The 14,999-nt window shown below is 56.5% G+C and overlaps 1 protein-coding gene across 9 annotated transcripts in view; it reads right to left on the bottom strand.

Moving 5' to 3' along the window:
- Positions 1 to 14,999, bottom strand: part of DAB2IP (DAB2 interacting protein) — a 613,541-nt gene that overhangs the window by 276,906 nt on the left and 321,636 nt on the right. For 8 of the 9 annotated variants that reach the window (XM_075578970.1, XM_075578968.1, XM_075578971.1 and 5 more), the window contains one exon: positions 2,169 to 2,287. The exons of the other annotated variant lie outside the window; for it this stretch is intronic. In XM_075578970.1, the coding sequence (XP_075435085.1) occupies positions 2,169 to 2,287 (119 nt within the window). The remainder of the gene's footprint in view (positions 1 to 2,168; positions 2,288 to 14,999) is intronic. 9 annotated transcript variants of the gene reach the window in all.

The following is a 14,999-nucleotide window of genomic DNA, read 5'->3' as shown; positions in this document are numbered from 1 at the left end:
TGTTTTCGGTGCGTGTTCTCAAAGTGTCCAATTGACTGGGCAGCACGCAGGAATTTGGACGTGTTGGGTGACTGAGCTGTGAAGTTGCTGCCACTGATTCCTCTAGCCACGATCTGTGCTTTTGATTATGCAGGTAAATGAGATGAACCCTTCTATGTATTATCAGTCTACAATGCAGACTGCATTGTAATTGTGTGTTTTTTTATATCTGAGATATAAAAACACAATCTGTATGAACAGTCCATGAACTTACGTGGCCGCTTCCAAAAAGGTGGTAATGGGGAAGCAAATGAGGGAAATGACAGCTCAATTAATTGGAGAAAAGCAAAGTGTATATAGTCAAGTGATCCATGTTGCGAAATTGCATTTTCCCTCATTTGCTTTCCCGTTACCACCTTTTTGAAAGCGGCCACATAAAACAATACTGAGTAACACTACATATGTCTAACCCATTTAATATTTGTATTTCAGAAAACTGTGTACCAATCCAACAGATCAAAAAGCAATTAAAAAAACAAAAAAAAAAACAGGACTTGCTCAATTTGTCTCAATGACCTTGAAAGATTTTCTAACCTTTGTATCAAAACCTTGCAAAAATGAATGTTTGCAGAATAACAAATCTATAAATACAAAGAGAATCACATCCGTTGGTCCAACCATCATTAAGAATGTAACAAAGGGTAAGAAGGTATAAACAAAAATGATAGATGTGGGGACACTTTTACTAGATATAATTGCAATGTACAATCAATTTGCGACAGGAAATTCTTGATGGCGAGAGCAGAAAAAGATTAAGTAGCAGCAACCGTAGTGTTTGAACTTGAATTCATTGCCGTCTTCTGTTACGAGTATTCACGTCAGGCAATGTGTATAACATATCATGTGCAGTATGCCTGTACGTAGCTTCCATGATGTCGTTCTTAGAGTGCAGGGTGAGGAGTGCATTGTTAGAAAGAGTCGGCTTATGTCAAATACAAGTGAATACATAGAGCCTTCAGACAGCACAGGCTTGAAATGATGTTAAATTAATAACGCCAAAATCTCCATATACAGAGACATATAGAGAGACTTATACAGAGCTGTTATACACAGCAAATCGCAGAATTCCCAGCACGAGTGAAATCAAAATAAACTCCTGCCTGATTTTAATAAGCGCTCCTTTTTAACCTTTATATGCATTTTATTTATTCAGTATTTCTATTGGGTATCTTATTAACCAGATATACCTCTAATTTTTAAAGCAGCCTTCTGGCTTATCTTTGAGTTCTTTCACCTCTGAGGTAAGTTTTGTCTTTTGATGCAATTCAGGTCAATGATATTGTACATTAGGAGTTTTCCATATAAAAGGTTTTCTACTTGCATGCGCGATCAATATTAACGCGCATGTATCCTGCCTCTCACAACTTGCTGTCACTTAACCGCTCTGCAAACGCGCTTTCTTCTACTAGGATGTTGTCGTCTCAGACTACATTTTCTGCCATAAGAGGAAGAATTATCTACAGACAACCATCATTGCCTCCTGATGACATCTCTGAAGCCAGGGCTGCTCAATTCCAGTCAACACGCCACACCCCCCACAGGTCAGGTTTTAGGATATCCCTGCTTCAGCACAAGTGGCTTCAATCAGTCCCTGCTTCAGCACAGGTGGCTCAATCAGTCCCTGCTTCAGCACAGGTGGCTCAGTCAGTCTTTGACTGAGCCTCTGAGCCACCTGTGCTGAAGCAGGGATATCCTAAAAACCTGACCTGTTGGAGTGGCTTGAGGACCGGAGTTGAGCACCCCTGTCTTAAATAACACTTGCAAAAGAGAGTGACCGCTGATTTCTATAGACTACAGTGATGTTTTATTATCCCAACAGCACAGATAAACGACTCTGCGAGCCAGGGAAATACAGGAGAGGGATTAGGCTCTTGTTCCAGCTTGGGAAGATTAACCACGCTCCCATACACCAGAGCTTCCTTTGGCAACTGGGCAGTTCATTTCTAGGAAATGGGGGTTTGGGGGTAGTAAAGGTCTGGCTGTTTGAAAATGACAGCTACGTGGCTGCCGTGTACTATACACAACCAAGAGTCTTCATTTGCCTTCTATATGAAACCGTGGGCAGATGAAATGCATATCACTGGCACGCACAATGATTGGATAGAAGCAGGGAAGACAAATCCCCTTACCTTTCATTGTCCACGCTCCTGAAGCCAGGTAAAATGTGCCGGAAGCTGCTGTTTCGGTCAAGCTTCGGCTGGCTCTTTGTCCGCTTAATGGATCCTTTAAGCCGACGGCTGAGGAACCCCTGTGGGGTGAGACAAGAACACCAAATTAAACAGGCTGGACTGCCCCTTGCACGAGTGCAGCTAGGCACCGCGTTCCCGAGCCTCCTTCCTCCGCAGCTGATGGGAAGCGGCGTTTCATTGTTGTCGGCGCGGCTCTGAGGATTCCATCTAACATCTGCTCCCCCGTGCTCCGAGAGGCCAGCGAAGCTACGTCAACGTGAGAGTCCCCTAAGCCTCTGTTACCATGGCAACCACCCGCTCCCGTAAAAATACTGTCTGAGAGACCAGCCTAGCATATTGCAACTCTCTCCGAGAGGTGAAACATTCACATTGGCTTTTTCAGATGCACATTTCTCTCCCCCCCCCCCCCTTCACATAAAAACATCCCAAACGTTTGCTACCATACTTAATCCACCCCCCCCACCCCCCACCCAACCACCAAAAGAGTGACTTGCAAGAAAGGAAAAATGTTCAGTGTTACAATATTATTCCTCTTCTATCCCATATAACATGCTGCTTCACATCACATCTTAAGATCAGGTCTTATTTTCCTTTCCTATTTAAAAAAAAAAAAAAAAAAAGATTATTTATTTCTAAATACATAGGGTATGTAAGCCATTAATGTGCTTACCAATCTCTATTTTATAGAGCCAGTTACGCGATCACAGTATTTAGAAACCCCCTTCTGCTGAACTTTTCTCACGGTAGATATGATGCATCCTTGCTCCAGTGTAACCAGTAGCAGTATGATGGGATTTGACTGTAGAATTTTCCATTTACAGTAGAAGTTCTGCAGAATGGAAGAATTTCTCTTTGCAGTGTATTGAATACAGCACATAATGCCGTATAATCTTTTATTTCTAAATACATCGGGTGTATACCCCGTGAATGTGCTCACCAATCGCAATTTTTTTTTTTTTTTTTTTTTTTTTAAATAGAAAAACTGATCTACTATATATTTGTGAAAGTGTTCTATGTGTCCGTGTCTGTATGTGTCTCCCTGTGTCCCTCCCTGTGTCCCTAGCGGCAATCTCATTGGCTCCCTTGGCCCGCCCCCGCACACCTCTCATTGGCCGGACACACACATACACTCACACAGAGATACACACACACACACGGAGACACACACAGGCAGGACACTGAGACACACACAAAGATACACACACACTGAGACACACACAGATACACACACACACACACTGAGATACACAGACAGGGCACACACACACACACACACACCCCCCCCCTTCTGATCACGTGCGCCGTCCTGCACCGGCTCCAGACGGAGGGGAAACGCGGCCCTCCTACCCCAGCCGCTCCCTTACCTCCCCGGCGCTACCTCCCCCTCAAGTAAGTCACACCACTGCCAGTAACTCTCCTATTTCAGGCGCGAGGCTGCAGGCCCACACAGGCCCCACACAGGCCCCACACAGGCCCCACACAGGGCGCTTCCTGCCGCCGCCTGCACACGCCTCACTCAGCCGGGCGGCACATCGGGGGAAAGCGGGCGCCGGGGGGGGGGGAGAGCGAGTCACGAGGAACGGGGGGGGGGGGGGCAAGTCACGGGGAAAGGGGCGAGTCACGGGGAACGGGGGGGGAGTGCGAGTCACGGGGAACGGGGGGGGAGCGCGAGTCACGGGGAACGGGGGGGGGAGCGCGAGTCACGGGGAACGGGGGGGAGGAGCGCGAGTCACGGGGAACGGGGGGGAGGAGCGCGAGTCACGGGGAACGGGGGGGGGCGAGCCGCGAGTCACGGGGAACGGGGGGGGGGGCGAGCCGCGAGTCACGGGGAACGAGGGGGGGGGGGGGCGAGCCGCAAATCACGGGGAACGGGGGGGGGGCGAGCCGCGAATCACGGGGAACGGGGGGGGGGGGGGGGCGAGCCGCAAGTCACGGGGGGCGAGTCACGGGGAATGAGGGAGCGACCACCCGCTGAACCAGCGGGGGGATGGACACCCGGAGGGGGGGGGACGGACGCCCGGAGGGGGGGGCATGCACATACATAAATTATGACAATACATATGCCCACTGCTCTCCACCCCCCTCCCCCACTCCCCTTCCCCCCCCTCCCCTTTCCCCCCCTCCCCTTTCCCCCCCCCCCACTCCCCTTGCCCCCCCCCACTCCCCTTGCCCCCCACCCCCCCTTTCCCCCCCACTCCCCTTTCCCCCCCCCCACCCCACTCCCCTTCCCCCCCCTCACCCACTCCCCCTCCCCCCCCCTCACCCACTCCCCTTTCCCCCCCCCCACTCCCCTTTCCCCCCCCCACTCCCCTTTCCCCCCCCCACTCTCCCTTCCCCCCCCCTTCCCCCCCCACTCCCATTTCCCCCCCACTACCCTTTCCCCCCCCACTCCCCTTTCCCCTACCCCCTCCCACTCCCCTTCCCCCCCACTCCCCTTTCCCCTACCCCCTCCCACTCCCCTTCCCCCCCCACTCCCCTTCCCCCCCCCACTCCCCTTTCCCCCCCCCTTTCCCCCCCCCTTTCTCCCCCCCACTCCTTTCCCCCCCCACTCCTCTTTCCCCCCCCACTCCCCCTTTCCCCCCCCACTCCCCTTTCCCCCCCCCCACTCCCCTTTCCCCCCCACTCCCCTTTCCCCTCCCCCACTCCCCTTTCCCCCCCCCACTCCCCTTCCCACCCACTCCCCTTTTCCCCCCCACTCCCCTTTTCCCCCCCCCACTCCCCTTTCCCCCCACTCCCCTTTTCCCCCCTCACTCCCCTTTCCCCCCCACTCCCCTTTTCCCCCTGCCCTCCCCCTTTTCCCCCGCCCTCCGCTCCCCTTTTCCCCCCGCCCTCCGCTCCCCTTTTCCCCCCGCCCTCCGCTCCCCTTTTCCCCCGCCCTCCGCTCCCCTTTCCCCCCCGCCCTCCGCTCCCCTTTTCCCTCCCACCCTCCGCTCCCCTTTTCCCCCCCACTATCCCCTTTCCCCCCCACTCCCCTTTCCCCCCAGCGCTCCCCTTTTCCCCCCCCGCTCCCCTTTTACCCCTCCGCTCCCCTTTTCCCCACGCCCTCCGCTCCCCTTCCCCCCCCCCCGCCCGCCGCTCCCCTTTTCCCCCCGCCCTCCGCTCCCCCTTTCCCCCCGCCCTCCGCTCCGCCTTTCCCCCCTGCCCTCCGCTCCCCTTTCCCCCCTGCCCTCCGCTCCCCTTTCCCCCCGCCCTCCGCTCCCCTTTCCCCCCCGCCCTCCGCTCTCCCTTTCCCCCCCGCCCTCCGCTCCCCTTTCCCCCCCGCCCTCTGCTCCCCTATCCCCCCCGCCCTCTGCTTCCCCCCTCCGCTCCCCTTTCCCCCCCCCCCCTCCGCTCCCCTTTCCTCCCCCCCCTCCGCTCCCCTTTCCTCCCCCCCTCCGCTCCCCTTTCCTCCCCCCTCCGCTCCCCTTTCCTCCCCCCCTCCGCTCCCCTTTCCTCCCCCCTCCGCTCCCCTTTCCTCCCCCCCCTCCGCTCCCCTTTCCCCCCCCCCCCTCCGCTCCCCTTTCCCCCCCCCCCTCCGCTCCCCTTTCCTCCCCCCTCCGCTCCCCTTTCCTCCCCCCCTCCGCTCCCCTTTCCTCCCCCCCTCCGCTCCCCTTTCCTCCCCCCCTCCGCTCCCCTTTCCTCCCCCCTCCGCTCCCCTTTCCCCCCCCTCCGCTCCCCTTTCCTCCCCCCCTCCGCTCCCCTTTCCTCCCCCCTCCGCTCCCCTTTCCTCCCCCCCTCCGCTCCCCTTTCCTCCCCCCCTCTCCGCTCCCCTTTCCTCCCCCCCTCCGCTCCCCTTTCCCCCTCCCCCCTCCGCTCCCCTTTCCCCCCCCCCTCCGCTCCCCTTTCCTCCCCCCCTCCGCTCCCCCTTTCCTCCCCCCCTCCGCTCCCCTTTCCCCCCCCTCCGCTCCCCTTTCCCCCCCTCCGCTCCCCTTTCCCCCCCTCCCGCTCCCCTATCCCCCCCTCCGCTCCCCTATCCCCCCCCTCCGCTCCCCTTTCCCCCCCCCTCCGCTCCCCTTTCCCCCCCCCTCCGCTCCCCTTTTCCCCCCCGCCCTCCGCTCCCCTTCCCCCCCCGCCCTCCGCTCCCCTTTCCCCCCCGCCCTCCGCTCCCCTTTCCCCCCCGCCCTCCGCTCCCCTATCCCCCCCGCCCTCTGCTCCCCCCTCCGCTCCCCTTTCCCCCCCCCCCTCCGCTCCCCTTTCCCCCCCCCCTCCGCTCCCCTTTCCTCCCCCCCTCCGCTCCCCTTCCTCCCCCCCTCCGCTCCCCTTTCCTCCCCCCCTCCGCTCCCCTTTCCTCCCCCCCTCCGCTCCCCTTTCCTCCCCCCCTCCGCTCCCCTTTCCTCCCCCCCTCCGCTCCCCTTTCCTCCCCCCTCCGCTCCCCTTTCCTCCCCCCCTCCGCTCCCCTTTCCTCCCCCCTCCGCTCCCCTTTCCTCCCCCCTCCGCTCCCCTTTCCCCCCCCCCTCCGCTCCCCTTTCCCCCCCTCCGCTCCCCTTTCCTCCCCCCTCCGCTCCCCTTTCCTCCCCCCCCTCCGCTCCCCTTTCATCCCCCCCTCCGCTCCCCTTTCCCCCCCTCCGCTCCCCCTTTCCCCCCCTCCGCTCCCCTTTCCTCCCCCCCTCCGCTCCCCTTTCCTCCCCCCCTCCGCTCCCCTTTCCCCCCCCCTCCGCTCCCCTTTCCCCCCCTCCGCTCCCCTTTCCCCCCCTCCGCTCCCCTTTCCCCCCCTCCGCTCCCCCTTGTCCCCCCCCTCCGCTCCCCTTTCCCCCCCTCCGCTCCCCTATCCCCCCCCTCCGCTCCCCTTTCCCCCCCCTCCGCTCCCCTTTCCCCCCCCCTCCGCTCCCCTTTCCCCCCCCCTCCGCTCCCCTTTCCCCCCCCCCTCCGCTCCCCTTTCCCCCCCACCCTCCGCTCCTCTTTCCCCCCTCCGCTCCCCTTCCCCCCCCCCCTCCGCTCCCTTTCCCCCCCCCTCCGCTCCCCTTTCCCCCCCCTCCGCTCCCCTTTCCTCCCCTCCTCCGCCCCCCTTTCCTCCCCCCTCCACCCCTTTCCCTCCCCCCTCCGCCATTTTCCCTCTCCCTCTCCCCTCCGCCCCCTTTCCCTCCCTCCCTCCCACCCCCCCTTCCCCCTCCCACCTCCCTTCCCCCCCCTTCCCCCTTCCCCCTTCCCCCCTCCCCCCCTTTCCCTCCCCCTCTGCCCCTTTCCCTTCCCCCCTCCCACCTCCCTTCCCCCCCCCCCCTTCCCCCCCTCCCCCGTCCCCCCTCCGCCTTCCTGCCTTCCTGCCCGCCTTCCCGCCTACCCACCCCTGCCTTCCCGCCTCTGCTTTCGCGCCCACCCGCCTCTGCCTTTCACCCACCCTTACTCCGCCCGGCTCTGCCTTTCACCCGCCGCCTCACAGCCGCTGCAACGCACTCAACAGACACCCGCCACACTCGACACATACCTGCCGCCACACACACCTGCTGCCTCCCGCCCCTACGCACCGACATCACTGACCCACCGCCTCACACCCTAGCAGGACCCCCACTCACAGAAAGCACTCACAACCCACGCGCCACCCGCCGCCTCACACCCTAGCCAGGACCCCCACTCACAGACAGCACTCACAACCCACGCGCCACCCGCCGCCTCACACCCTAGCAGGACCCCCACTCACAGACAGCACTCACAACCCACGCGCCACCCTCCGCCTCACACCCTAGCAGGACCCCCACTCACAGACAGCACTCACAACCCACGCGCCACCCGCCGCCTCACACCCTAGCAGGACCCCCACTCACAGACAGCACTCACAACCCACGCGCCTCCCGCCGCCTCACACCCTAGCAGGACCCCCACTCACAGACAGCACTCACAACCCACGTGCCACCCGCCGCCTCACACCCTAGCAGGACCCCCACTCACAGACAGCACTCACAACCCACGCGCCACCCGCCGCCTCACACCCTAGCAGGACCCCCACTCACAGACAGCACTCACAACCCACGCGCCACCCGCCGCCTCACACCCTAGCAGGACCCCCACTCACAGACAGCACTCACAACCCACTCGCCTCCCGCCGCCTCACACCCTAGCAGGACACACGCCTCACATTTTTACATCTGTTATGGCACCAAAATATACATTGTACTGTGGTGTGGTTACAATAAACCATTTTTAAACAACATCGTATTACATTTTATTCCATCTTTCTTTTCAACATTATTATCCAACCTTTAAAACAAACAGTCACCTATTGTTCCACGATTTATAAATAATACAACCTATTACGCATTTACATCCCGGGCAACGCCGGGTCTCTCAGCTAGTATATATATATGTGTGTATGTATGTGTGTGTGTATATATATATATTTAGCAGTTGTATATATATATATTTAGCAGTCTCATTGTTCATACATATGTTTGAGGGCGTAACTATACTGCAAAATTGATCTGTTGGGATATGGAAAATGCCTGGCGCTGTACAGATGTAGCAAGACTTCCTGTTCCCGGTGTCGCGGACGAACAAACAAACGTCTGTGGCGCCGTGGACAGAGTCTGCCGCGATGGAGTCCATGCTTCGGAATAGGACCGCCCACACCGTTAATCCTTCAGGGCCGTAACCACTCACGGCAGCGGCACCGAAGACAGCAAGGCTGGTGTTATTGCAAGCGTTTGCACGCAGGCCGTTGCACGTGCACGTGGCGCGTGCGTTTTGGGCATGTAGGCCAAACGACGACGCGCACGCCTAGGAGGCGTGTCCATGAAGTCACAAGGGTAGCCCTCACTGTGATTGGCTCACAGTGTCACGTGGCACGGTAGCCCCTGGAAAAGACAACTTTCTTGGTCTTTCCACACAGCTGCCGTGCCAACGTGCATCTGCCGTGCGCGCGTCGGCACTGGATACACTGTCATAGGCAGATAGCGTGTGCGGCAATGAACAATACCTAAGTATAATACAAGCCTAAGCCTGGCTACATCTGTATGTACATCAGCAACGTTAATAGGAATGGACCACATGGGTTTATGCTTTCACTCCCCATATAATGCTTGGCTTCCAATACAAGGAGAGACAATGGGGTCATGTAAACACAGCGACCGGACTTCAAACCCCAGGAAAGAACTGGGGCTGGGTAGCTGAGGGCAATGCTATGCGTTACCAATACTGGAGAGGATCATTACTCAAAGCCATCAAGATGTCACGTTGAAATAGGTCCCTGTGCCGTTTACAAATATCCAATTAAGAAAGCCATTAATACAAATAGCATCCTTGTAAGTAGATCCAGTTTGGTTATCTCTTCATAGTCTATTACGATGTACCCTATTCCACTGTTAAGCCATTAAAAAAGTCCTTCGTAGCATTGCATAACAGGTGCTATGGTTGTTGTTTCTTTTTTTATTCATTAAAGGTGCATTTTACTTGCGATACATTTTTACACACAAATACCAAATACTGGTCTCTGCCCTGTATTTATATTTCTGAAATAAAATAGAAAAAAAAATAATACATAATAAAAAAAATAATAAAAAAAAGGAATAATAATAAAAAAGAAAAAAATAATAATAATTATAAACAGGCAGTTTAAAAGTTAGCCTTAGCTGGTCCAAAAAAATTATCTTTTTATATTCTATTATTCAGTTTGATCAAATACTTTACAAGTGTTCAACTGTTGTCCTTGTTGGAGAAAGTGATGTGAAACCCTTTCAGGAATCTTCTAAAACAAGAATTCTCTCTGTATTTTTTCCCAAACGTCTCGCTTCCTTTACTTATTTATTAGAAACATATCTGACCTGGAAAGATAAACAGAGATGTATTTCTTGTTTTCCATGACGGAGTGAGTTCCATTGCATGATAAAAATATACATTTAGGGATGTACAAACTTTACACCTGAAATTGGCAAACCATGTGAAATTTGCCGTTCTTTCTCTTACTAAAAAAAAAGCTAACTTTTTTCAAACGTTCGCCAGCCATTTGTGGCCTTCCCCCTCTCCCACACACACAGCCGTCCCGTCTCCCACACACACGGCCATCCCGTCTCACACACACACGGCCGTCCCATCCCACACACACACGGCCGTCCCATCTCCCACACACACAGCCGTCCCGTCTCCCACACACACGGCCATCCCGTCTCACACACACACGGCCGTCCCATCTCCCACACACACGGCCATCCCGTCTCACACACACACGGCCGTCCCATCTCCCACACACACGGCCGTCCCGTCTCACACACACACGGCCGTCCCATCTCCCACACACACGGCCATCCCGTCTCACACACACACGGCCATCCCGTCTCCCACACACACGGCCGTCCCGTCTCACACACACACGGCCGTCCCGTCTCCCACACACACGGCCGTCCCGTCTCCCACACACACGGCCGTCCCGTCTCACACACACACGGCCGTCCCGTCTCACACACACACGGCCGTCCCGTCTCCCACACACACGGCCGTCCCGTCTCCCACACACACGGCCATCCCGTCTCCCACACACACGGCCGTCCCGTCTCCCACACACACGGCCGTCCCCTCTCCCACACACACGGCCGTCCCCCTCTCCCACACACACAGCCGTCCCCTCTCCCACACACACGGCCGTCCCCCTCTCCCACACACACGGCCGTCCCATCTCCCACACACACGGCCGTCCCCTCTCCCACACACACGGCCGTCCCCCTCTCCCACACACACAGCCGTCCCCTCTCCCACACACACAGCCGTCCCCTCTCCCACACACACGGCCGTCCCCTCTCCCACACACACACGGCCGTCCCCTCTCCCACACACACACGGCCGTCCCCTCTCCCACACACACACGGCCGTCCCCTCTCCCACACACACGGCCGTCCCCTCTCCCACACACAGCCGTCCCCTTCTTCCACACACACGGCCGTCCCCTCTCCCACACACACGGCCGTCCCCCTCTCCCACACACAGCCGTCTCCTCTCCCACACACACAGCCGTCTCCTCTCCCACACACACAGCCGTCCCCTCTTCCACACACACGGCTGTCCCCTCTCCCACACACACGGCCGTCCCCCTCTCCCACACACAGCCGTCTCCTCTCCCACACACACAGCCGTCCCCTCTCCCACACACACAGCCATCCCCTCTCCCACACACAGCCGTCCCCTCTCCCACACACAGCCGTCCCCTCTCCCACTCACAGCCATCCCCCTCTCCCACACAGCCGTCCCCTCTCCCACTCACAGCAGTCCCCTCTCCCACACACACAGCCGTCCCCTCTCCCACACACACGGCCGTCCCCTCTCCCACACACACGGCCGTCCCCCTCTCCCACACACACAGCCGTCCCCTCCCTCTCCCACACACACGGCCGTCCCCCTCTCCCACACACACGGCCGTCCCATCTCCCACACACACGGCCGTCCCCTCTCCCACACACACGGCCGTCCCCCTCTCCCACACACACAGCCGTCCCCTCTCCCACACACACAGCCGTCCCCTCTCCCACACACACGGCCGTCCCCTCTCCCACACACACACGGCCGTCCCCTCTCCCACACACACACGGCCGTCCCCTCTCCCACACACACACGGCCGTCCCCTCTCCCACACACACGGCCGTCCCCTCTCCCACACACAGCCGTCCCCTTCTTCCACACACACGGCCGTCCCCTCTCCCACACACACGGCCGTCCCCCTCTCCCACACACAGCCGTCTCCTCTCCCACACACACAGCCGTCTCCTCTCCCACACACACAGCCGTCCCCTCTTCCACACACACGGCTGTCCCCTCTCCCACACACACGGCCGTCCCCCTCTCCCACACACAGCCGTCTCCTCTCCCACACACACAGCCGTCCCCTCTCCCACACACACAGCCATCCCCTCTCCCACACACAGCCGTCCCCTCTCCCACACACAGCCGTCCCCTCTCCCACTCACAGCCATCCCCCTCTCCCACACAGCCGTCCCCTCTCCCACTCACAGCAGTCCCCTCTCCCACACACACAGCCGTCCCCTCTCCCACACACACAGCCGTCCCCTCTCCCACACACACAGCCGTCCCCTCTCCCACACACAGCCGTCCCCACTCCCACACACACAGCCGTCCCCTCTCCCACACACAGCCGTCCCCTCTCCCACACACAGTCGTCTCATCTCCCACACACAGCCGTCCCCTCTCCCACACACAGCCGTCCCCTCTCCCACACACACAGCCGTCCCCTCTCCCACACACACAGCCGTCCCCTCTCCCACACACACAGCTGTCCCCTCTCCCAAACACACAGCCGTCCCCTCTCCCACACACAGCCGTCTCCTCTCCCACACACACAGCCGTCCCCTCTCACACACACACAGCCGTCCCCTCTCCCACACACACAGCCGTCCCCTCTCCCACACACAGCCGTCCCCTCTCCCACACACAGTCGTCCCCTTTCCCACACACAGCCGTCCCCTCTCCCACACACCACCATTGCCTTTCCTTCTAAACGGATTATTTTCTGGCGAAATTCGACACCTGTGCGCAAAAATGTTCAAGTTCAATCTCAATTGTTGAATTTTGCTTCAACTTAGTCAATTTCTCTAAGCGTTTCTGGCTACAAAGTTCTAGCGAATGTTTTGCACAATTCTGAAAGTTCAAATGAACCGCTGGATAACTGAATGTGGCCACATTGGCACATTTCTCTATATAGTATATAGCCAGACTGTTTTGTGTATCTCAACAGGCCACATGAATGGAGAGGGAAGAGGGTGAATGTTGGGATAACAGCTAAAGGGGTTTACTAAAGCCATATAATACAGCGGGCGAGAGAGTTTTACAGAGCCCATGTTTAAAATGGACAGGAAGCTAAAGATAGACACTCACTTAAGCTCATTTGCATGAAATTACCCAGAATCCTTGTCTGCCGTATGACATGACAATGGGGTAAATGAAGCAGGTTTGGGCGACGAGTGGAAGACAAGCAAATACACACATTGGTTCTCTGTTTTTGCTGAACCCATCCAGTGTCATTTTGTTTCGATACAAAACTCTTTCACCTGACTTACCTGAGTGCTGTCCCAGATTTAGTGTAAAAACAGTATCTTACGTATGTATATGTATATATGTGTGTATTGTGACAAACGGCTTACTCCGGGGCTCCGCCGTCTGTCCGGGACTGTTAGAACACGGTCTTTTAGGGTAGGTTAAATGATGAGACGTCACGTACTGTTCCTTTAAACAGGCTATGCCTGGTTTATTCAGTCCCAGGCACTGAGACTGCCACAGTTTAAACAGAAAACAAAGCCAAACAAAAAGCTGCTCGTCTGAGCGATAACTTAAACTTAGATGTCCCTGACTCAGAGTTGGAAGTGGCTTGTCCACTTCCACCAACAAAATAAGTACCTTTGCAGTCTTTAGACAAACTAACAGAATGAATGAAGCGATTTGGGAAAGAGGCTTTCTCACCCCTCTGCAGTTCAGCAGCCTTCCAGGCTCTTGGGCGGGGCTCAGAGGAAACAGGAAACAGGTCTTATATACCTGAACTCTAATCAGCATGACAGGTGACAGAAAACAGGCAGCAGACAAACTGTGGAATGGAGTGCCTGTACCACGAGGCTGCCCTGTTCAGCTTAGACAGGACAGAAACTGTTCAGTATCCTGGGAGCCCTGTATATGGAGTTTATTACCAACCCCTGGTTTCTGTCACATATCCTCCCCCCCAGCTCAGACCTCGAGGGGTGAGCGACCATGGATATTAGGGAGTGCATCCTTGACAACCCGTCGGCATTGCCATGTTTGTGCCCCGACCTGTGTTCCACAGAAAATTTAAAGGGCTGTAGGCTTAGGAACCACCTGGTCACCCTAGCGTTCTTCTCCCTATTTTGACACATCCAGGTAAGGGGTGCATGATCTGTGACCAATCGGAACTTTCTCCCCAACAGATAATACTTGAGTGTCTCTACAGCCCACTTTATTGCGAGACACTCTTTCTCGACTATGGAGTAATTTTTTTCCTGGGGATTTAGTTTCCTACTTAAATAAAGGATGGGGTGCTCCTCCCCTTGAGACTCCTGGGAGAGTACCGCCCCCAGCCCTACCTCAGATGCGTCGGTTTGGACTACGAACTCTTTGGAGAAGTCAGGTGTGACCAACACTGGTTGGGCACAGAGAGCTTCTTTCAGGCTTCTAAAGGCCTGTTCGGCTTCGGGGGACCACTTTACCATTAGCGGTCCTCTTGCTTTTGTGAGGTCGGTTAGTGGGGTTGCCTTAGTTGCAAAATTGGGAATAAACCTCCTATAGTAGCCAATTAACCCCAAAAAGGTCCTTACTTGTTTTTTTGTAACTGGCCTTGGCCAATTTTGTATCGCCTCTACTTTGAGTGTTTGTGGTTTGAGTAACCCTCTACCAATAGAATACCCCAGATACTTGGCCTCCTCCAGACCAATAGTGCATTTAGCGGGGTTAGCAGTTAGTCCAGCAGACCGAACTGCGTCGAGCACAGCTTGGACCTTTGGAAGGTGGGACTGCCAATCTTCACTATGGATTACCACATCATCCAGGTAGGCGGCAGCGTACCGAACATGTGGTTTTAAAATTTTATCCATCATTCTTTGGAATGTGGCGGGAGCTCCATGTAAGCCAAAAGGCAGCACCTTATATTGAAAGAGGCCGTCTGGGGTTGAGAAGGCTGTTTTTTCTTTTGCCCTTTCTGTGAGGGGAACCTGCCAGTACCCTTTTGTTAGGTCTAGGGTTGTGAGATATCGGGCTTTGCCCAGTCTCTCTACAAGTTCATCCACCCTGGGCATAGGATAAGTATCAAATTTTGACACCGCGTTTAGTTTCCGGTAGTCATTACAAAACCTTGTTGTA

The sequence above is a fragment of the Ascaphus truei genome, chromosome 21 (assembly GCF_040206685.1).
Source record: "Ascaphus truei isolate aAscTru1 chromosome 21, aAscTru1.hap1, whole genome shotgun sequence".
Classification (NCBI taxonomy): domain Eukaryota; kingdom Metazoa; phylum Chordata; class Amphibia; order Anura; family Ascaphidae; genus Ascaphus; species Ascaphus truei.
Note: the sequence above shows the minus strand (reverse complement) of the source record. Positions and strands in the feature narration are given on the sequence as shown.